We start from the raw sequence: 21,506 nt of genomic DNA on the forward strand, positions 1-21,506 counted from the left end.
CACAGGAAAAACTTTCGTAAGTCTTGTTTTAGTGCAACAGAGTGACTGACGTTCGCTCTTCCCTCACTATTTGTCGTCATTGAGTTCGTTGTGCTGGTTATTCTTCCAGGGACTCAATATCTTGCTGAACTCACCGTGCTCGTCCCCAGTCCGCAACTTGCGATTGGCTGACTGCACTGGGCACCTGTCACTCAAATACAACCTCGCCCCAGTCCCCAGCCACAGGCGGTAAGAATGTATTGCTGTAAAGGTGCTGTTGCTATAATGGACATTTGACACGTGACGTTAATCGCTTGGAGCCTATTTACACACCTTTAAATTTCCTTGTATCGTGCCCATATTGAAATATTCTATGCTTTCACGATGCATTATCATTGGCTATTGTCCGTTAGAATTAGATTGTGATAACTGGTGGCCGAGTTGCGTTGTTTTGGCTTTATTTGAATATTGATTGCTTAGAAAGTTATCCTTAGATCTATCGATCAATCAATCAATCAATCAATCAATCAATCAATCAATCAATCAATCAATCAATCTTGGTTTTGAAATAACACACATAAACATACAATAATAAATTTACAAGAATAATATGTGCTTATATAGAACAAAATAGTTAACAATTATACCATTTCCATTCAGGTGGGTAGTGGCGAAATATCTACTGAGAGCCAAAGGCCCGAGGTAGATATTTTTAAAGCCACTATCCGCCGAAATGGAAATTGTATAATTGTTTTAGTATATAAACGAGCTTTAGAGCAATTTTCTTTTCGGAAACACTTGCAAATCGACTGTTACACCCGCCATTTTGCTTGATTTCGTGGCGCAGGAAAATATCCACCTCCTAGGAGGTGTATATTGCATTTTATCCCGAGTTTCTCAACCAATCAAATCGCTTTTTCTTGCGAGGCTCTCGAGTTTTATAGACTAATATAGAATATTAACAGTATATATTGGGAATTTGTAAATTTAGATCAGAGCCCGCGAATTAGGAGTGGGGCTTTTCGTAGATTTAAGGAGTTGAAGGGTGTGATATTTTTAAGCTCTTGGACGCAATAATGATTTTATTCTATTTATTTAACAGGAAACTCTTCAACAGCATAACTAGTCTGTTCGTCCCTTCTAGGTGTTTGTGTCTTCTTGCCAAAGAGATCGGATTTATGGATCGGGTGCTAAGCTTTTTCTCCAAAGAGCAGTACGTCTTTGCTGTTCAATCGTCAGCTGTAAGTAACAAGCCAAGTGCAACGGAACAAGCCTGTTCCAATACAATTCATATTTGATATTCATTTTTCATGTCTTGGTGAGTCTTGGTCCTCGGATTTTACTATATTTTCCTTTGTCAGCAGAAGCCCTCGGATTTAACTTTATACTCTGCTAGCAGAAGCCCTTGGATTTAACTTTATACTCTGCTAGCAGAAGCCCTCGGATTTAACTTTATACTCTGCTAGCAGAAGACCTCGGATTTAACTTTATACTCTGCTAGCAGAAGCCCTCGGATTTAACTTTATACTCTGCTAGCAGAAGACCTCGGATTTAACTTTATACTCTGCTAGCAGAAGCCCTCGGATTTAACTTTATACTCTGCTAGCAGAAGACCTCGGATTTAACTTTATACTCTGCTAGCAGAAGCCCTTGGATTTAACTTTATACTCTGCTAGCAGAAGCCCTCGGATTTAACTTTATACCCTGCTAGCAGAAGCCCTCGGATTTAACTTTATACTCTGCTAGCAGAAGACCTCGGATTTAACTTTATACTCTGCTAGCAGAAGACCTCGGATTTAACTTTATACTCTGCTAGCAGAAGACCTCGGATTTAACTTTATACTCTGCTAGCAGAAGACCTCGGATTTAACTTTATACTCTGCTAGCAGAAGCCCTCGGATTTAACTTTATACTCTGCTAGCAGAAGCCCTCGGATTTAACTTTATACTCTGCTAGCAGAAGACCTCGGATTTAACTTTATACTCTGCTAGCAGAAGACCTCGGATTTAACTTTATACTCTGCTAGCAGAAGCCCTCGGATTTAACTTTATACTCTGCTAGCAGAAGCCCTCGGATTTAACTTTATACTCTGCTAGCAGAAACCCTCGGATTTAACTTTATACTCTGCTAGCAGAAGCCCTCGGATTTAACTTTATACTCTGCTAGCAGAAGACTTCGGATTTAACTTTATACTCTGCTAGCAGAAGACCTCGGATTTAACTTTATACTCTGCTAGCAGAAGCCCTCGGATTTAACTTTATACTCTGCTAGCAGAAGACCTCGGATTTAACTTTATACTCTGCTAGCAGAAGCCCTCGGATTTAACTTTATACTCTGCTAGCAGAAGACCTCGGATTTCACTGCATTTCGCACTGCTAGCGGAAGACCTCTAATTTCACTGTATTTCAAGCACGCTGCTACTAACCTTTGCTGTTTTTCCTGGGTTGTCGAGCAGTAATTTTAACCGGCTTTTTTACTTATTAAAAATCCTTGAGAATTAAAGAAGTAACTTTATGGGATTATTAATCTGGTGCTTAATCTCTTGCTCAAAGGAGGAGCGTTATGGTACTGCGCATGTCTGGAGTCAGTGTTTATTGTAGGCTTTTAATTTTCTACAAACAGTTGAACTTTTTAAAGTTCATGTCTTGTCAATGCCTTGTTAAAATAATATGCAATATTTTATTGAAAACTACGTTTATTGACAGTTTGTGATCATTTTCTTTAAATTTAAGTCTCCCACATGTATCAAAGGCTCATAAGTCAATATGAGAATTTGACTGAAATTCATTGTGTCCTGGCCGGAGAGCTATTGCAAAGCTTTTACCATGACACTGCCCCTTTAATCTTCAGAAGTTCTACTGCGGTTTTGAGACTCCGTATTCTGAGAACTCTGATTCTGAGTCCCGTCAATCAAGTTTTGAATTTTAACGAAAACGTTAAAACGGGAAGCCGAAAGGTATTTTGTCACTCGAAATCATACTCGAAATCGCAGTAGCAAAAATCAATTTTTTTACGTCATTAAAATAATTTTTATAAAGAATACATTTTTTTCAGGTTCCAGCGGCAAACTTCTCGCTCCAGACCTCGTCGTACTTGGCCGTGTGCAAAGAAAGGCCTGTGCCGAGTATGACGTCTGTTCTTGTCAAGGAGTCCTATACGGGTGAGCTAATTCGTTACATTCACTTGTTCCTGATTCTTCCGGCGCCGCGGACATACCTTTCTTTGGAGCTTGACTTGGTTTGGTGGTGTCAACTTCACTGTGCCTATATATTTTCGTGAACTTGACGAAGGGAGAACTTCAAGATTGACAGCTGTCAACTTTTGGGATTATCATCTCAATCCTTAGACGGGAGAGGGGGGAGTAGTGGGCTTTTCGTATTAATCACTAATATCATAATCATTTTGTTGCTGCTTATTTATATCGTTTTAAATCATTTTTTTTAGGATCACAAGTTTTTAAGTGTATCACACTTTTAAGTTACTTACTTAAAACAGATATATAGTACTGCTGCTACTAGTAGTACTTTACAAGGATTTTTTTTGGCCTGGTTCCACTTTTTTAGCAGTACAAACTTGCACAGTCTGAAACTTTTCATGCGCATGTCTCTCCGACAGGAGCACACCAACTGCTGACCCAAGGGACTGCAGACGTTGTAATCGACACCTGCTCAGATTTCTGGGATGGCACCAATTTGTGCCCTATCACAGCGCATGATCGGTGGGTTGATTGATGGGCAATTTTATTTAGGGTTTGTTGTGTCAAGAAGCGCTCCCAAACGAGGCAGAACTATCTTTCCTGTGTGACTTTCGCGGCTGAAGAAAGAGAGCAAGGGTTTGAGCTCAAGTTTTCGGAGTTAGAGTTGTAGTTGTTATTTGATGACGTTCTTTGTTATCTATTATAAGAAGGTAAAATTGTATACTTCATCCATTTGCGTTAAGAACCGATTAGCTCTTTTACCGCCCTAACTGGCCACAAGACAAATAAGATCTTTATAAAGTTCTAAGTGCAAGCATGCCCGTAGCCAGGATTTTGGGGGGGTTGCTTCGTTTTTCCATTTTAGAGGACCAAATTTCCGGTATACCCCTCTCCTCGCCTTATAACATTAGGCAATCAATCTAAAATGTTATTAATAGGGTACTTTTTAACATATAGCGATAATAATAAAGATAATTGTTATAAAAATATTTTTATAGCTATTTTAAAGACATATTGATGTGCGCGGTACATCTCCAGCCAAACGTTATATATTTTTGTTTGCTCTGAGCGGACCTTCAAGCCGGGTGGGGGGGTGGGGGCTCGTCCGAACCCCCCCCCCCCCCCCCTGGCTACGGGCCTGGTAAGCCATAACTTGTTGACTACCAAAGCAAAGCCCTTTTTTTTATATAGCACTTTTCTCTCTGAGGTGCTCCTGATGTGACTTATCCCCTTCCGTTCTTTCTTGTAGTCGGAAAGTGTTGGATTTCTACCAGCGTAACAGTATGTCCTCTTATTGCATCGCCTTTTCGTATCGTCCAGTCAGCGAGGTACGTAATAAATGTTAAATCTTAAAGAGGCACCTGCATTATTGAAGGGTGGTATTCGGGAAGCTAAAAAAAAGTCAAAATCATGCCGGATAACCAAATTAACCAAATAACTAATCTCCCTTGGTCTAATGGATGAATGTATCTCTATTAAGCGGCCGCCCTGGAGACAGTGTAAAGTGGTCGCTTCAAAGAGGTTGACGGTTTTATAGATGTTCACAAGAAAAAGTCAAGAAATTGAAAATAGAGGTATAATATGATTGGATTGCTATTTTTGTCTACAGGTCCCACATTGCACGTCTGACGCGTTTTTCCGGATTCCCCCCATTTTCCAGTGGATATCGTGCAGTGAGAGCGAAGGAGAAAGGTTCGTCAGGGACGGTTAAAAAGAAGTTAGAAAGCAGACGAAGCTGCTACCTTGGGATAAGAACATTAAACTCTCTTGTTAAACTGAAGGAAATGGAGGAGGAATGAAGAGGAACGTGGTCGAGTTTATTTAGAATTACAGCCATGGGATGAACTGCTCTGAATTTACAAACATACGGGGTCTTATCCGAACTACTATAGGCTTATTGGCTGCCACAGTTCACATGAATGAAGGGAGATAGGGAAGATGGATGGGCTGCAGGCTCAGGTATTAGCAGGCCCCTTTGCCGCCAAAGATTGTGGCATTTCTTATAGAGGGATCTTCAAATACTACCCTTTATTATACGATACCTATGACTGCGCACTCTTCAGCAAATCCTGGGTTGGTACCTGGATAGTGTGTGTAAAGTGGAAATATGGGTTGTTTACCATTTAATCGGACATTCCGGTACTTCTGATTATTTTGTAAATGGTACAGATTCCTCCCACTGGAAAATTTCAGGAAAATGTGGAATTGCTTAAGAAGTAGTCCACTTTGATCTGGGATACCAGAAATTCCGGAAAGTTTTGCGTAGAATAATTGACCGAGGCCCTCATCGACCACTATTCCCCAGGACCCCAAAAGGGTCAGGGTACAGAAGCAAATGGTACATAAGTCACCCCGGAAATTCTGGAATATACGAAACTTTTACTTACCATTATGGCATCCTTGAAAAAAACTGGGATCTCATTCCGGAATTTCTGATTAAATGGTAAACAACCATCGATATGCTTATCTGTGGTAAAGTGGCCTTTGACATTTATGATGATTGAAAACTGAATTGGAAAATTTCTACTTTACTGAAATCACTGAAATTTCGCTCTCTAAAGTTTGTTCTATCGATAGTTTACAGCGAAGACTTGTACTGATAAAAGCGGGAATCCTAATCTCTTCTATCATTTGCGCTTTTGGAGTGCTCGCAATTAGCCCCTTCCCCTTGCAAACAATACAAACATAAAACCAGCATTCCTTGAATTGCATTGCTCACGGTGCCGCAAGACAAGGATATTGATGGTGAATTACATCGCATCATTATAAGCTATTCATAAACAAATGATGTTGGCGGTTTCATTTCCACGGGTTTTTTTTATAATCTATACAAGCACTTATTTTAAGATCTCTTTACAGCGTGTCTGAAATGTCATTGGATGGTGAAGAGGATGTCTATGAAGAAGATACTGGGATTTCATTTGTGAGTAAAGCGATAACTTTTTCTGCCACAAAGTGAAGAGGAGCAATGCAAATTTATATTATTTTTTGCATAATTTTATGTAATTGTATCCAAATGATACTAGCATAAAAGCTTGTTTAAGGATGCTATACTCAATAGACATGAATAAAATTTCTAAACAAATTCAATTGCGTCCAAACCTATCCAGCTACCGATTTCCAGTGCTCATTCAACCATCATTTGAGGACATTTCCTATGGCGGTTATTGAAGTTGAATTCTGATTAAATTGTTTAGCATGACTACTGTCTTTACATTCTTAGCATTTTCTCCTCATCAGAGTGCAAAGGACCTGAGCTTTGAGGACAACACAAAGGTGGACGCTCTACTCGATCAACTACATCTTGTGACGGACACGGACAGCTACCACAGGTATACCATGATAACACAGGTTTACCAAGATAACACAGGTATACCAAGATAACACAGGTTTACCAAGATAACACAGCTTTACCAAGATAACACAGGTATACCAAGATAACACAGGTATACCAAGATAACACAGGTTTACCAAGATAACACAGGTATACCAAGATAACACAGGTATGCCAAGATAACACAGGTTTACCAGGATAACAAAGGTATACCAATATAAAGGGTATTCCAAGATACAGCATGTATTCCAAGATAGCACATGTATACTAAGATAGCACAGGTATATCATTACTAGTAACACTGCATGACAGACATAGCCAAAAGTATACCAAGATAATGAAGCGTGTATCATCAGACATTATAGTTTAAAAAAAAAAATTTTACTGATGCAAAATAGTCATGAAAATCCTGTATTTTTATCCTGAATTTTTCGAGCATCCCCAATGTAAACCCTCATTAATGAATATATATGATGCAAATATAAATTAATGATTTTTATTGCATATTCTCTTTGTCTGAATGAAGAATCCTTGGAGGCCAGGTGTTCATAGGAATGGTAACTCTGCAGTATCAAGCAAAAAAGGTAAAATAAACGAAGCCACATTGGCAACACAGATAGTTATATGAACAACTCCTTTTTTAAACCAGTGAATGCATGTGGATAATAATTATCTGTTCATCACTAGGAAATCATTCCCCTTGCAACAATTATCTGCTAACATGTAGGAAAGCATTACCTTTGTAACAATTATCTGCTCACCACTAGGAAAGCATTACCTTTGATACAATTATCTGTTCATCACTAGGAAATCATTCCCTTTGTAACAATGATCTACTCATCACAATGATATCATTCCCCTTGCAACAATTATCTGCTAACCACTAGGACATCATTCCCCTTGTAACAATTCCTTGCTATTTTCAGGACATCATTCCCCTTGTGGAAGATCTCAACAAGGCTGGGATCCGCTTTGTACATTTCTCCGCTGAGGATGAGCTTAAGAGTAGGGTAAGAGTGTTTGGCCGAATGGAGCAGGGTTAGATCAGGAGTAGAATTAGAGGGTTTGGTCGAGAGGGAGGAGAGATTGGTCAGGTATGGGAGGTATTTAATAGGTCAAGACGGTGGAAGGTAAGGTTAAGCCCGTATGTAGTGGGTTTGGTAAGGATAACTTGAGGGGCGAAGGAAAGGTTTCGGTTGTTCGGGGATTGTTTAGCTCATATGGGGAGAGATAGGTGAGCATAGCAGAGGGGGCGAGGGAGAGTTTTCTGTCTTTGGGGGATTATTCGGTTCGTATGTAGAGTTAGATGGAGATGAGAGGAGAGGTAAGGTAGAGGTTTCAGTTGTTGGGTAATTATTATGCTTGTATGGAGAGGGTTACTTGGAGATGAGAGGAGATGCAAGGGAGAGGTTTTAGTTGTTGGTTTAAGTTGTCATATTGATAAGGTTACGTTGAGAAATTACAGAGGGTTATTCCAGGTGAAGGTGCGATGGCCGTGAAAAGAGGTATTTCAAGATGGGGTGAGGTTATTTCAACAATTGAGAGTTGGGTAAAGTGGTCTGCTATTCCAGGATTTAGATGGGATAGGTAAGAAATAGTGCACCGGATTAAACAAAGCCCTGTTGGTCTGAGTATTAAATCTTCATATTAATGCTCATCTACACAACAGACCATGGTATCCCATAGGATCCAAAAGGCATAGCTGTTTGCTCAAATAATTTTTTATCAAACAACCCTGTTGGTCTGTAACACGTCCAATTTATGATTGTGAAGAGCTCACGAGATTGCTTCATGTGTAATAGGTTTTTGCCGAGCGGATGGGACTGGAGACAGGCTGGAACTGTCACATTTCCCTTGATGATAGCTCGCCCCAGGACCATGGCAATACACAGGCAGACACAACTGAGGCGACAGCCGTAGAGCATGGGACTGAGGGTGAAGAGAAACATGTTAGTTGGATTGACTACAAAATGCGACATCATGAAAAAGGTACCAAAAAATCTTTACTGAAGAGGAAAAAAAGGCTCTCAATTCACTAAAACCCCCGCCCTCCACCCCACAAAAATAAAATCAAATTATGTGTGGTGCATTTCCTGTAATCGCGTATTTGTTGGGGGTTAAAACCCGATTTTTATATCAAATATAAATTTCTACAAATTCGCAAAACTTTTTCGATTAATTATTTGTCTTATTGTATTTTTTACGTTTGGTATGATACAAAACATTGGCCTGCTTTAGTTTCTCATTTTAAATAATTCATACACTTTATTGTAGTAGAAGATTCACAAGAAGCTCATTTGGACGTAGAGACTGGTGACGAGGGTGAGCGTGCGACCCTACTTAGCAGTCATAACTCAGTACCCCACGACTACTCCTTCTTCTACAACCGGGTAAGCTTGCCCAGATCATCGGGATCCCGGTGTTAATAAGTCCTAGTCAGCAGTTGTAGTACAGAAAATAGTATATTTCACATGACAAACTTATAACAAGCTCCAGCCCTTTCCGTCAGAACACTGTTTGCTTATCTTGTTCACTTGGTTATGTTGGTGAATATTATTTATACAATTTTAGGCTAAACTTCCCCGAGGAGTCCACAACATCCGTCCACATCTCCAAAACGTCGACAATGTGCCCTTGCTGGTGCCTCTATTCACGGACAGCACACCTAAAGGTAAGGGTTAGAGGGGGCCCAGGGACCTCTCAGGGAGGGATGGGGCTACAGGGGGGTTTAGGATCCGTTCAGGGGGGGTGGGGCTACAGGGGGACACAGGAACCTTTCGGGGGGGTGGGGCTACAGGGGGATTCAGGAAACCTTCAGGGAGGGGTGGGGCTACTGGGGGATTCAGGATCTTTTCAGGGGGGGTGGGGCTACAGGGGGGCTCATGAGTCTTCCGGGGAGGGGTGAGGGTGCAACACAAAATCACACTGGTATAACCAGTCTACCAGTATAACCAGTTCTTCGTTTTGGCGGTTGCAACTTCCAAAACTGTTCCCTTAGATCCACCCCTGGGCTATCAAAGGCAACAAATATCCTACCAATGAGCTTCTGCCACCTCTTGATGTTCGTAAAATGGTTCAATGTGCTTGAAACGGGCCGGATTCCTGGTCGTGACATGGGGAGTAATTTCTCCTTCGGAACGTATGTGCGCTTACTGGAAATTTGTGTTCCTCAGCACCAACAGGGAAATTCTTTATTATTTACGTACCAGGACTTGAAGTGTTAAGTGTTTTTTCATCGTTTGGCATTTAGCGGTGCAAGAGATGGTCGCCATAATGCAAGAACACGGTGAAGTGGTGTGCTGCGCTGGAAGCTCATTTAACGTCGACAACACTGGCGTCTTCTTACAGGCGGACATCAGGTAATCTCTCTAAACATTTTACTAACAGAGAAATAAGAGTAGCGTCTTCTTGCCGGCGGATATCAGGTAAATCCCTAAAAAATTGTACTAACAAAGAAATAAGAGTAGCGTCTTCTTGCAGGCGGATATCAGGTGAATTTCTCTAACCATTGTACTAACAGAGAAATAAGACTGGCGTATTTTTACGGGCGGACATCAGGTAATCTTTTTTAAAAATTGTACTAACAGAGAAATAAGACTGGCGTCTTATTACAGGCGGATATCAGCTAATCCTTCTAATTAGGCGGTTTCTATCCGCCTCTGTTAGACGCCTAATTAAAGCAAACAACCAGGGCTTACTAAATTTCACCATGCAAAACGTTCATAGCAAGTCGGTCTGGAAACATATAGTAATCAGATAAATAGCTAAATAACTTCCTGGTTTATTGTTTTTTTTCCCTCCAGTTTGACGATTGAGCCGATGTTTCCGCAACTTTGCCTCAAGGGTTTACCCAAAGATTTCCGCTCAGGGACCCCACAGTTGGCCTGTAACAAGATAATGGACAACAAGGCAGCGAGCGACGACGAGTCTTCTTCAGACCTAGATAATGGTATGCAACCTAGATGATTGGGTACCCTGTGTTGTACTGTTGGGCTCCCTGTGTGGGCATTGAAGACAGCATGTCGTCCTGCTTATTTTAACAATATCGATAACTACTGATTCATCCTTATGTTATCGAAAATGCAGAATCGAATACAAAACAGGCCTGGATGCCTAGTAGCTAGTACTGAGTTGGTTGCGACTGTAACAAAGCGGCGAGCTATGATTTATATTTATACCCAGATAATGGTATGCTACCTGGATTTGTGGGTGCCCTGTGCTGTATGAAGGATCTAGTTTGCTGCACACCTCTGTAGTTACCCGGATGATACGTACTCTGTGTGCTTGGAAATCATATTTGCTTTGCTCTATGCGTACAGTATGTGTCCCCCCCCCCCTTGGCGGCCAAAAAGTGGGTCATTCCTTATTTGAAGGAATCTTCAAATACTATGCGTTTTCCATATGACATCTATGACTGTGTACCCCTCCCCCCCCCTCAGCCAACCCTGGGTACGCGCCTGTTAATGAAAGGAATAATAGTGGATACCCCTCCCCTATAGATACTGCTCACCTGACTATGACTGCATTCGTAAGCATGGATATTTCTCGCCCACAGATCTCTCCCCCTTGGCGCTGAGCGCTCTGTTGAACTCTCTGCCGTGTGCGCTTGCATTTCATCGGGACATGAACTTTAAATTCAAGACCCTTCTGAAAGAGGTAAACTATCGGCTTGTTTATGCGTCGTGTATGCAATCCTTTATTGAGCGCACGTCCGTAAAACAAGAGCATAGGCCCGTAGTGAAAATGGCTTATTCGGCTCTTTTCATGGAATAAAAAAGAAGAGAGAAAAAAGAACAAATATTAAGTTCTAAGCCGTTTCACAGTTTAAATACGCATTGAGAATGTCCCATCCGGGAGCTGAGGAACACAAGCTCAACAAGCTTACATTACGTGCACCAATCAAATTAAGGTTCGAGAAACAGAAAGATAGTTATCATGTCTCGAACGGGCATTTAAAGCCGCATTGTCACCAGTTTACTTCCGGTCGAATACTTAACAATCTCTAAAAGCTGTGTGTCTTTTGGAAGTTTCTTCGAGGATTTGACTGATAATTTAGAGCGGATGGCCCGTTTTATAGCGGGGATTCTAATAGATTCTTTTGTCTTTTAACGGTTGAGGTTTACGACGGACCTCCGGAAGTAAACTGGTGACAATGCGGCTTTAACCCTTTTCAGTGGAGGTGAAGGGCCCCATACGCTGACACCCTTTCACACTGGGCCACCTGTGGTGAGAGGCCCCATACGCTGACACCCTATCACACTGGGCTACCTGTGGTTAGAGGCCCCATACGCTGACACCCTATCACACTGGGCCACCTGTGGTTAGAGGCCCCATACGCTGACACCCTATCACACCGGGCCACCTGGGGTGAGAGGCCCCATACGCTGACACCCTATCACACTGGGCTACCTGTGGTTAGAGGCCCATACGCTGACACCCTACCACACTGGGCTACCTGTGGTTAGAGGCCCCATACGCTGACACCCTATCACACCGGGCCACCTGGGGTGAGAGGCCCCATACGCTGACACCCTATCACACTGGGCTACCTGTGGTTAGAGGCCCCATACGCTGACACCCTATCACACTGGGCTACCTGTGGTTAGAGGCCCCATACGCTGACACCCTATCACACTGGGCTACCTGTGGTTAGAGGCCCCATACGCTGACACGCTATCACACCGGGCCACCTGTGGTGAGAGGCCCCATACGCTGACACCCTATTACACTCGGCCACCTGTGATACCAATAGAACAAACAAAAACAAAAATGCACCCGTTGAAGACAAAGTTAGGATAAGTTTGCAACTTTCGTGAAAAGAGGTGTTATTAAGAACTCTTTTTTAAACCAACTTTTAAACGTGACACCCAACGGCGCCACAATTGAGAATTCAAAGAGCCAGACGTAAAACGTGCAGGGAAATGGATTTTGTCTGATACATTTCAGCCGTTTTCCTTCAAACTACAACGTTAGACTAGAGGATAGTCTTTCTCAATGCCTAGTGCACAATAGTGACATGACACAACAACATAGGCGCTCGCACTCTTTTAAGGCCGATATAACGGCATGGACATAATGACATAAAAGAAAAAAACTTGTTTTTTTTTCTCTTAAATCGTTATGTCCTTGTCGTTGTTAAGTTGGGCTTATGTCAAAATGTCGAACAATTCACACTTGAACATATGAACATAAGAGTGCACTAGTGTGCACCTGTGCACCACTATTGACAAGCCTGGTATCTCATTTCTAACATAGCGAACAAGGGTGGTCTAGTTTTCAGCGCACACGTTCCCGTCCTCGATAGACCATGAAACTCGGAGTTTAAACGTCGTATTATTCATGAGCCGTATTCAATGAAATACATGCAAATGAATCAAGTCGATTCTTTCATCTTCATTTAAATGCATTTACATTGAATACAGCTCACGGATAATACGACATTTGAACTTAGCCTGAGAACTCCGAGTTTCACTGTCTATTGAGAACGCGAACGTGTGCGCTGAAAACTAGACCATTCTTGTTCGCTATGTTAGAAATGAGATACTAGGCTTGTCAATATATTTTTTTATATACTATTGGGTGCTACAAAAACAAGTTAATAGTTAAAATTCCCTACTACTACGATAGTGAACACCATCAAATTTACCATCAGCTTTTGCTCATTTTCAGGCTCGCCGACTGTGCTTTGGTTTTCGCACGTGCTTCGCGTTCATTCTCGCATGTTATCTTCTTCTCGTCTGTATCAACTTCCTGGCTCAATGTTTGCTTCTACCCCCTCCCCTCACGGGTTTGCATTTGCTTTGGCTAACCTGCCTCATAGTACCCCTCCTGGGGCTGTCGTTGATTGGAGCCCGAGCTGAGAAAGGACTTATGTCAATGATGACTGGACGCAATGACAAGACATTCGAGGTACACAGCAAATTTCTCTTGGTCGCCATTTTGTCATCCCAGCAAAATATTAAGTGTGAAAAAGCATCCATTTCCATCGGCTTATTCGGTGAAGCTATTGTGGTATTTGTTATTCAATTTAATGAAGTGTAAAGCTTTATTTTTAAAGAGTTATTTCTATATATTTTAAACAGTTTGTCTTAAAATATGGAATGAAACAAAAACAAAAGTGTAGCAGACTAGAGCTCCTTAAAGGGGCAGTGTCATGGTTAGAGCTTTGCAATAGCTCTCCGGCCCGGACACAATGGATATTTGTCAAATTCTAATATTGACCTATGAGCCTTTGGTACATGTGGGAGACTTAAATTCAAAGGTAAGGAAATGACCACAAACTTTAAATAAACATAGTTTTTAATAAAATATTGCATATTATTTTAACAAGGCATTGACAGCTTAAAGTTCAACTGTTTGTAGACAATTGAAAGCCTACAATAATCACTGACTCCAGACATGCGCAGTACCATGAGGCTGCCCCTTTAAGGTTAATTTTAAGTTTAACTCGTCCAGGGCGCTTACAAACCGCGATTTTACGGCACTTTATTAAGTATCGCCAGATTCGAAGACGCTTCTAGACAATGAAGTTCCCTTGGGCAGCCGATATTTTATTTAAAGAATGGCGATCAACAACTCCTTTATAGTTGTTTTCGATTAAAAAGATATCGTTTTATTTACAAGAACTTCAAAATAACCACCCATGATTGAAGTTTAATACCTTATTAACGATATTTTGTTGAAAGCATAACAGTCACTTGTTTGAATGGGCTAATGGAAATGGATTCTTTGAGTGAGTCTGTATTGTGCGGGAGCGTAAAATGGTGGCGTGATTGGCCTTTTTTTAATGTAATCTTGGAAATAACATTTATCTTTTTCATTTTTTCAGGGTATAGCGAACCCGTTTTGCCTGCACTTTTCACTTGGATTTCTCCCGACCTGTGTATTTGTGTGCGTCGTACTCTTTCCTCTGACTCTCCGTGGATTCTGCACACGTCACTTCTATTCCTGTCACTATCTGCTAGGCTATAGGTGAGTTGGTATTAGGCAACTCGCCACCAAAACAAACTCGCACACAATCTATCAAGCCATCCCCATCATCGGTGGCGAAAAAACCAATGGTGTTGACGAGTTTACATGTAACTTTATATGCTATGGTACAGGTGGGTTGGTATGAGTTCACTCGCCACCAACACAAACTCGGCCACCACAAATCTATGGTAAACCAATGATATTTGCGAGTTTCTTTATACGAAGAAATTTAAAGCCGCACTGTCACCAGTTTACTTCCGGTCGATTACGTAACAACCTCCGATTATTTTAAACGGAAAACGCGAAAAATATTTCAAAATATTGTAAGTAGTGTGTCTATTGGAAGTTTCTTTGAGGTTGTGGTTGATAATATAGAACGGATGGCGTGTTATATATCTCGGAATATAATAGATTATTTTGTCTTTTAACGGTTGAGGTTTCCGTCGGACCTCCGGAAGTAAACTGGTGACAATGCGGCTTTAAATAGCGCGGATTCTAATAGATTATTTTGCCTTATTTCGGTTGTTTCAGCCGGCCCGCTGCAAGTAAACTGTTGCAAGCTTGGGTTAAAGATCAACAAATACAACTTTACGATGAGTTTGAGTCTATGCAAAACAATTTTCTAGAGGTGCTTGAGGGCTTAGCACAGCCTTATTTGAGAAAACGTTAACTGCACAAGATATGTACAGAAATTATTTGTTTAAAAATAATTAAACAGATTATTTTAATTTGTTATGACGCTTTCATGAATGCTCGATATTAAGAGTAAGAGAAAACCTTCTGGAAGCGTCACAGGTACAAATGGTAGCATTTGGAATGTTTACTCCGACCATTATCTCCCTACATATCCAAACCGTCAAACGGAAACAAGATTCAACAAGCTTCATGCAAAGAGCACCTGCATTGCTGGCGAGTCGCTTTGCATTTTGCTTTTTTTACCATGTTGCTGAAAAATTGTTCGCCAGTATTTTCTTCGTGGTCAGTCGGGCGAGACTTCGCCAGCAATATTTGCTGGATTTTGTTGCTGCTTGCGTCTGAAATATCGGTTATGGTTTCCCAGTATAAGGCAATAAACGTTTCACACATATTTTCAGTGTTTACAGTTTGAGTAAAGGCTGATTTAGGCAGCACGGTTTAGCCGTATGCGACTTGCCCGCGAAAGCTCTACAGCTCGAGCCGTGTAGTTTAAATTAGCCCATGACCCCGCTATTATGCTCGTCAATGGAAATCGTAGTGTGTAATTCAGGGCTTCGTCGTGGGCAGGTCGCATACGATTAAATTATACTAAATTGGCCTTTACACTGTAAGTGTTGGTCAGACTTCCTGTCAATAATTCTAATTCCTTCTATTCTTCTCTATTCTTCTCTATTCTTCTAGGAACACGACCGAACCCTGGAATGGTCTGGGCAGGTCCAACAGGCAGGCGCTCTCCCTCGCGCAAGACATCAACGCTTTCTTCCTTGTTCTGTTTTTTGGTGAGTAACAAGTATTAGCAACTCAGATTATTATTCTTTATTCTTTGCACAACAATTTAATGGGATGAGCTCCATTATCGAACGAGTTCAGGGTGAGGGCTAGCCGGACTTCACATTCTCTCAACTTTTATGGCTCCGACTCTGCGGGCATCGATCATCTTAAGAAAGACTTGTGTCCACGCGTGTCTGCTTGTAGAAAACTTTGCGAAGCGCTCTGCGAAAGTCGTCCAACATTGTCAAATACAACAACGGGCCAAAAAAGCGTTAATAGAAAACACAAATATCATCAAACCTGGAGCGTAGGTAGCGTAACTTAAGGACTCCTCTCCAACTATCAGTTTAACGGAGACAAACAAGTTGTATGGTGTTACGCATATCGTGTAGAGCAGAAGAGAGCTAAGCACCATGCGAATCACGTTACGGAACACCCTTAATCGCCTCTCTCGCTGTGCATCCGGGAGATTAATGGAAGCCTCGGAACGGAGAAGTCTGCGCGTGATTGCGATGTTGACGCCCGCGATGGTGAATACGCACATGGAGTAGATGGTGGGGATGGCATACGTGAATCTTGGCGTTTTCTTATGTTTCATTCCCACAATTATTGCGCCTTCTACCATAGCAGATGCAATCCATGAGGACGCGATTAATGCGGCGAGTCCTCGATGTGACATCGGTGATAACTGTACTAAGGATGACACCGCCCTCAACCGCTCAACCGAACTGATGAACAAAGTCACTAACGACACCCATGGGCAAGTTTGATTCATAAAGGCGAAGGCAATTCCTGCCTCCCTTCCAATATGGAAAGCGCAAAGTGTCCGTGGTTGGCGCATTGAGAAATAGTTAATGATGCCTTTTGAGCGAAGAAGAAGAAATAGAAAGTCGGCAACGGCTATGTTGAGTACAAACAGATTTGTAGTCTTTCTTGGGACCCTCTTGGTGACCAGTAAAATGATTGTTGTAAGGTTGAGGAGAATACCGGTAATGAGAACAAGAAATTTGCCTACTAGTAAAAGCAAAGGCTCCTTGTCCTGACTGATAAAATCATTAGTTTGACTCTGAGAAGTCTTGTTGATACAGAAAAGTGTAGCGTTGCACATTGTCATATTCAGGCTGTATTGTACTGACGCGTTCAGCATCTGGAAAGGGCGTTCTTGTTTATTCAAGTGCAAATTCCAATCCCGGTAGAAAATCACTGAAGGGTGAAATGTTCCTCTGTTTGAAACAACTCTTTCAAGCCAAGTGAACTTCAATTCGTGTTCTGTAGATTTTGTGACACCTATATCTTGGTCATCGCTTAAAGAGAGTCCTTACGAAACAATGAGAAGATAATTTAGCTGGATAGAGTGTAAGATAAAAAAATGGCGTTGCTAATGATTGTAGTGAATATGGAGGTCCTATGTATATATATTCTAGTGATATTGCAGTGCCAATATCCAACAAAGTGAACTGGACGACAATTGGTTATCCTTTCATTCACACATAATCATGATCCAAAAATAAATTTATTTAATTTTGGCATGAAAGAAATTATACTATAATTAATGCAGATGTTCTTTATATCAGCTTGTTTAGATTGATTTGTTGATTAAAGTTTATTAAAGTTTCCTAGGTGAATTGTAAAACGCGTGTGAAAAAAGTGTGAAACTGGATATTAAAACAATATGTTAAAAACAGCAAAGAAAAAAAATTGAATTGCTGGAAACCGCGAGGTTTGAATCAGCCGCTATCTTACCAAATTTGAGTGTGGGACGGCATCCATTTCATTCGGCTGATTTTAAAATGCTATTGCGTTATTTTCGATTGAAACTGGTGATAACGTATATAATTGTTTTCAGATTGATATTTCGGAATTTCTTCAAATAATATCTCTCCCATATGGGATGAATTGCATGATGGTACCTTGTCTTGAAGTTGTCCATTAATAACACTTTTTTGGGCAAATGGTTTGCGTTGTGCAAAAAAAGCATCCTCATATATGAATTGAAATTTTTAGAGTTTCTTGTTTTTTGGTCTCTATGGTTTCTTTTTTTTTTTAACAATGAATTACTGATAAAAATGAGAACTATTCATTTTGTTATCTGGCAGTTTTTGTCTGCCTTGGGCCTTGTCTTTCCAAACCCAACTGTTATTAACCCAAGATGTTATTGCTGTATCTGTGCTAGGGTGAAATTTGGTATCGCTGGAGGTCGTAACTCGACCCACTTTCTTCATTTATTGGCGTCTCCATGGTTCTGTATTGAGCCGTGCTGGGCTACTCTATACCACTGTGTCTTTCTCTATGCTACACAATGCTAAGCTATTAAAGGAAGCAGGTAGGATAATATTCTGTACTGATAACACTTTGTTCGTCGCAGCTATTACATCTGCTAGCTTTGTACATCGTCTGCGATTGCTATGGAAAGGATCCCCTCTCAAGAGCAGGCCATGGCTCTTCTCCGTTCTCATAGTGTAAGTAAACACTCACTTAACCACTCATCCATAAACGTGAACGAAAGCAAAGGTTCATGGGCTTTCTCCATTCACATACTTACTAAACCACTCCATAAACATGAACGAAAGCAAAGGTTCGAGGGTCTTATCCGTTCTCATAGTTTAAGTTACACTCACTAAAGCACTCCATAAACATGAATGAAAGCAAAGGTTCATGGGTTTTATCTGTTTTCATAATGTAAAAAAACACTCACTAAACCACCCCTTAAACATGAGCGAAAGCAAAGGTTTAAACTCTTCGCCGGTCTCATGGTGTAAGTAAACCACTCACTAAAGCACTCCATAAACATGAACGGAAACAAAGGTTTATCGGTTACTCTGTTCTCATAGCGTAAGAAAACATTCACTAAATTACTCCTTTAATCTCGAGTTTCCTGTGGTGGCCTTTTTGGAACCTGCATGAACGGCCTGCGGCTAGACTAACTCTTTTCTTCCATTACGTTTACAGTATCTGCCTACAGCTCGTGTTCTTTCTGGCTTCACAGATGTTCTGGACTCGTTCATACGGATCTAATTATACCCTGAGAGATGTACCCTCTTACGTAATAGCCCTAGTGTTGACATGGCCACTAGCCTCGCTAGCAATAACCGAGCTACTCAAAAGACGATATATCAAGTATGCTATTTATAACTATGTGTGTCAGTGTGTATTTTGTGTGTGCGTGTTTGTGTGGTGGTGGTAGTAAGGGTGGGGGCTGGCTTGGCTATTAACTATTACTTCTCAGCTCGAGACCTGTCATTGCTAATAGCCTAAAAGCTAAAGTAAGTAGTTCATTGTATTCTGTGTGTGTCTGTTGGGGAGGGAAGGCTCTGATGGGCTGGGATTATTACGTGGTAGCACTTTAACTGATTTTGTCAATAGCCTAATACCTATCATTGACTGTCTTACTATAAAGACAATGTATAAAGTATTACCTCTTCTCCCAATACATATGGGCATTTCTTTTGGAAATATAAATACATTTGAGGTTTTATCTGATTATCCTTTTATTGTACTTCTCTTGTTTCAGACTTTGGATTCGGTATCAGAGAAGAGCCAAGCTAATGTTTGGAACAAAGCTTGGAATGAACTCTCCATTTTGAAACCTCATAAGTTCTTAACCCATATCAGCCTGAAGTTGGTTTAAACGCCCCAAGCAAAGAATCTTATAGGCTACTTCTAGGACCTGAGGGTAATCTTGAGAATAAAAACAAGTGTTTTTATCTGAAGCCCATTTGTTCCTGCACTGGCCTTAGCCGCCCAGTGTTCTTGAACATTCTAGAGCATAGCGATGGCAGCAAGTTTCCCATAACAGAAACACTGCTGTAACCCATTTGTTCCTGCTCTGGCCTTAGCCGCCCAGACAAAGAAGCTTTTAGAACACTTCTAGGACATGATGGTAACAACAAGCAGAAATTTTATACATGATTTTCTTTATAGTTAGTAAAGAATATTCCTTTCATTAGATTTTATTATTTTGTACAGAATGATGTAAATATTAATCACTAAAACTATTTAAAATGTTTGTCCAAGTATTGGTGTTGTAGAAGGAATGTTTGGTATAATAAAAATAAATTTTGAATTGAGTTTTAATTTAGTTCATTTCACAAAATGGGTATGACTTATTACAAAATAGGTCAAATTTATTACAAATTTGGTCGAGTTTATTACAAAATTGCTCTGATTTATTACAAATTAGGTCAGGTTTATTACAAAATGGGTCAAATTTATTACAAATTTGGTCGAGTTTATTACAAAATTGCTCTGATTTATTACAAATTAGGTCAGGTTTACTACAAAATGGGTCAAGTTTATTACAGAATGGGTCATATTTATTACAAATTTGGTCGAGTTAACTACAATTTGGGTCAAGTTTATTACAAAATAGGTCAGGTTTATTAAAAATTGGGTCAGGTTTACTACAAAATGGGTCACATTTATTGAAAAATTGGGCCAGGTTTAATACAAAATTGGTCAGGTTTATTACAAAATGGGTCGAGTTTTTGCAAAATTGGTCAGATTTATTACAAATTGGGTCAGGTTTTCTTAAAAAATGGGTCAGGTTTATTACAAAATGGGTCAGGTTTTTTACAAATTGGGTCAAGTTTATTACAAAATGGGTCAGATTGATTAAAAAATTGGGCGAGTTTATTGCAAAATGGGTCAGGGTTATTACAGATTGTGTCAGATTAATTACAAATTGGGTCGGGTTTACTCAATGCGTCAAGTTTATTTTAAAATGAGTCGAGTTTATTTCAAAATTGGAAGGGTTTATTACAAAATGGCTCAAGCTTATTACAAATTGAGTAAAGTTTACTACAAAATGGGTCGTGTATATTACAAGATTGGTCAGATTTATTACAAAATGGGTCAAATTTATTACAAATTTGGTCGAGTTTATTACAAAATTGCTCTGATTTATTACAAATTAGGTCAGGTTTACTACAAAATGGGTCAAGTTTATTACAGAATGGGTCATATTTATTACAAATTTGGTCGAGTTAACTACAATTTGGGTCAAGTTTATTACAAAATAGGTCAGGTTTATTAAAAATTGGGTCAGGTTTACTACAAAATGGGTCACATTTATTGAAAAATTGGGCCAGGTTTAATACAAAATTGGTCAGGTTTATTACAAAATGGGTCGAGTTTTTGCAAAATTGGTCAGATTTATTACAAATTGGGTCAGGTTTTCTTAAAAAATGGGTCAGGTTTATTACAAAATGGGTCAGGTTTTTTACAAATTGGGTCAAGTTTATTACAAAATGGGTCAGATTGATTAAAAAATTGGGCGAGTTTATTGCAAAATGGGTCAGGGTTATTACAGATTGTGTCAGATTAATTACAAATTGGGTCGGGTTTACTCAATGCGTCAAGTTTATTTTAAAATGAGTCGAGTTTATTTCAAAATTGGAAGGGTTTATTACAACATGGCTCAAGTTTATTACAAATTGAGTAAAGTTTACTACAAAATGGGTCGTGTATATTACAAGATTGGTCAGATTTATTACAAAATGAGTCAAGTTTATTACAATAAGGTTGTTTAGCAGGGCTTTAAGAATATAAAACTTACGAAAT

General features: G+C 40.2%; 1 protein-coding gene across 2 annotated transcripts in view; it reads left to right on the forward strand.

The window, feature by feature from the left end:
* The window catches only part of LOC5510097 (transmembrane protein 94), a 44,636-nt gene extending 24,622 nt beyond the window's left edge, over positions 1 to 20,014 (forward strand). The window contains exons 15-36 of one of the 2 annotated variants that reach the window (XM_048719742.1): positions 110 to 228; positions 1,124 to 1,220; positions 3,034 to 3,139; positions 3,595 to 3,697; positions 4,425 to 4,503; positions 4,785 to 4,867; positions 6,035 to 6,098; positions 6,416 to 6,507; positions 7,036 to 7,093; positions 7,436 to 7,519; positions 8,312 to 8,498; positions 8,787 to 8,899; positions 9,081 to 9,180; positions 9,760 to 9,868; positions 10,313 to 10,458; positions 11,065 to 11,165; positions 13,179 to 13,418; positions 14,338 to 14,480; positions 15,858 to 15,955; positions 18,313 to 18,406; positions 18,897 to 19,064; positions 19,459 to 20,014. In XM_048719742.1, the coding sequence (XP_048575699.1) occupies positions 110 to 228; positions 1,124 to 1,220; positions 3,034 to 3,139; positions 3,595 to 3,697; positions 4,425 to 4,503; positions 4,785 to 4,867; positions 6,035 to 6,098; positions 6,416 to 6,507; positions 7,036 to 7,093; positions 7,436 to 7,519; positions 8,312 to 8,498; positions 8,787 to 8,899; positions 9,081 to 9,180; positions 9,760 to 9,868; positions 10,313 to 10,458; positions 11,065 to 11,165; positions 13,179 to 13,418; positions 14,338 to 14,480; positions 15,858 to 15,955; positions 18,313 to 18,406; positions 18,897 to 19,064; positions 19,459 to 19,531 (2,457 nt within the window). In that variant the 3' untranslated portion in view covers positions 19,532 to 20,014. Of the gene's footprint in view, positions 1 to 109; positions 229 to 1,123; positions 1,221 to 3,033; positions 3,140 to 3,594; positions 3,698 to 4,424; positions 4,504 to 4,784; positions 4,868 to 6,034; positions 6,099 to 6,415; positions 6,508 to 7,035; positions 7,094 to 7,435; positions 7,520 to 8,311; positions 8,499 to 8,783; positions 8,900 to 9,080; positions 9,181 to 9,759; positions 9,869 to 10,312; positions 10,459 to 11,064; positions 11,166 to 13,178; positions 13,419 to 14,337; positions 14,481 to 15,857; positions 15,956 to 18,312; positions 18,407 to 18,896; positions 19,065 to 19,458 lie in introns of both variants that reach the window. The other variant, XM_048719741.1, reaches the window with a different exon arrangement.
* The last annotated feature ends 1,492 nt before the right edge of the window (positions 20,015 to 21,506 follow it).

This window comes from Nematostella vectensis, chromosome 12 (genome assembly GCF_932526225.1).
Source record: "Nematostella vectensis chromosome 12, jaNemVect1.1, whole genome shotgun sequence".
Classification (NCBI taxonomy): domain Eukaryota; kingdom Metazoa; phylum Cnidaria; class Anthozoa; order Actiniaria; family Edwardsiidae; genus Nematostella; species Nematostella vectensis.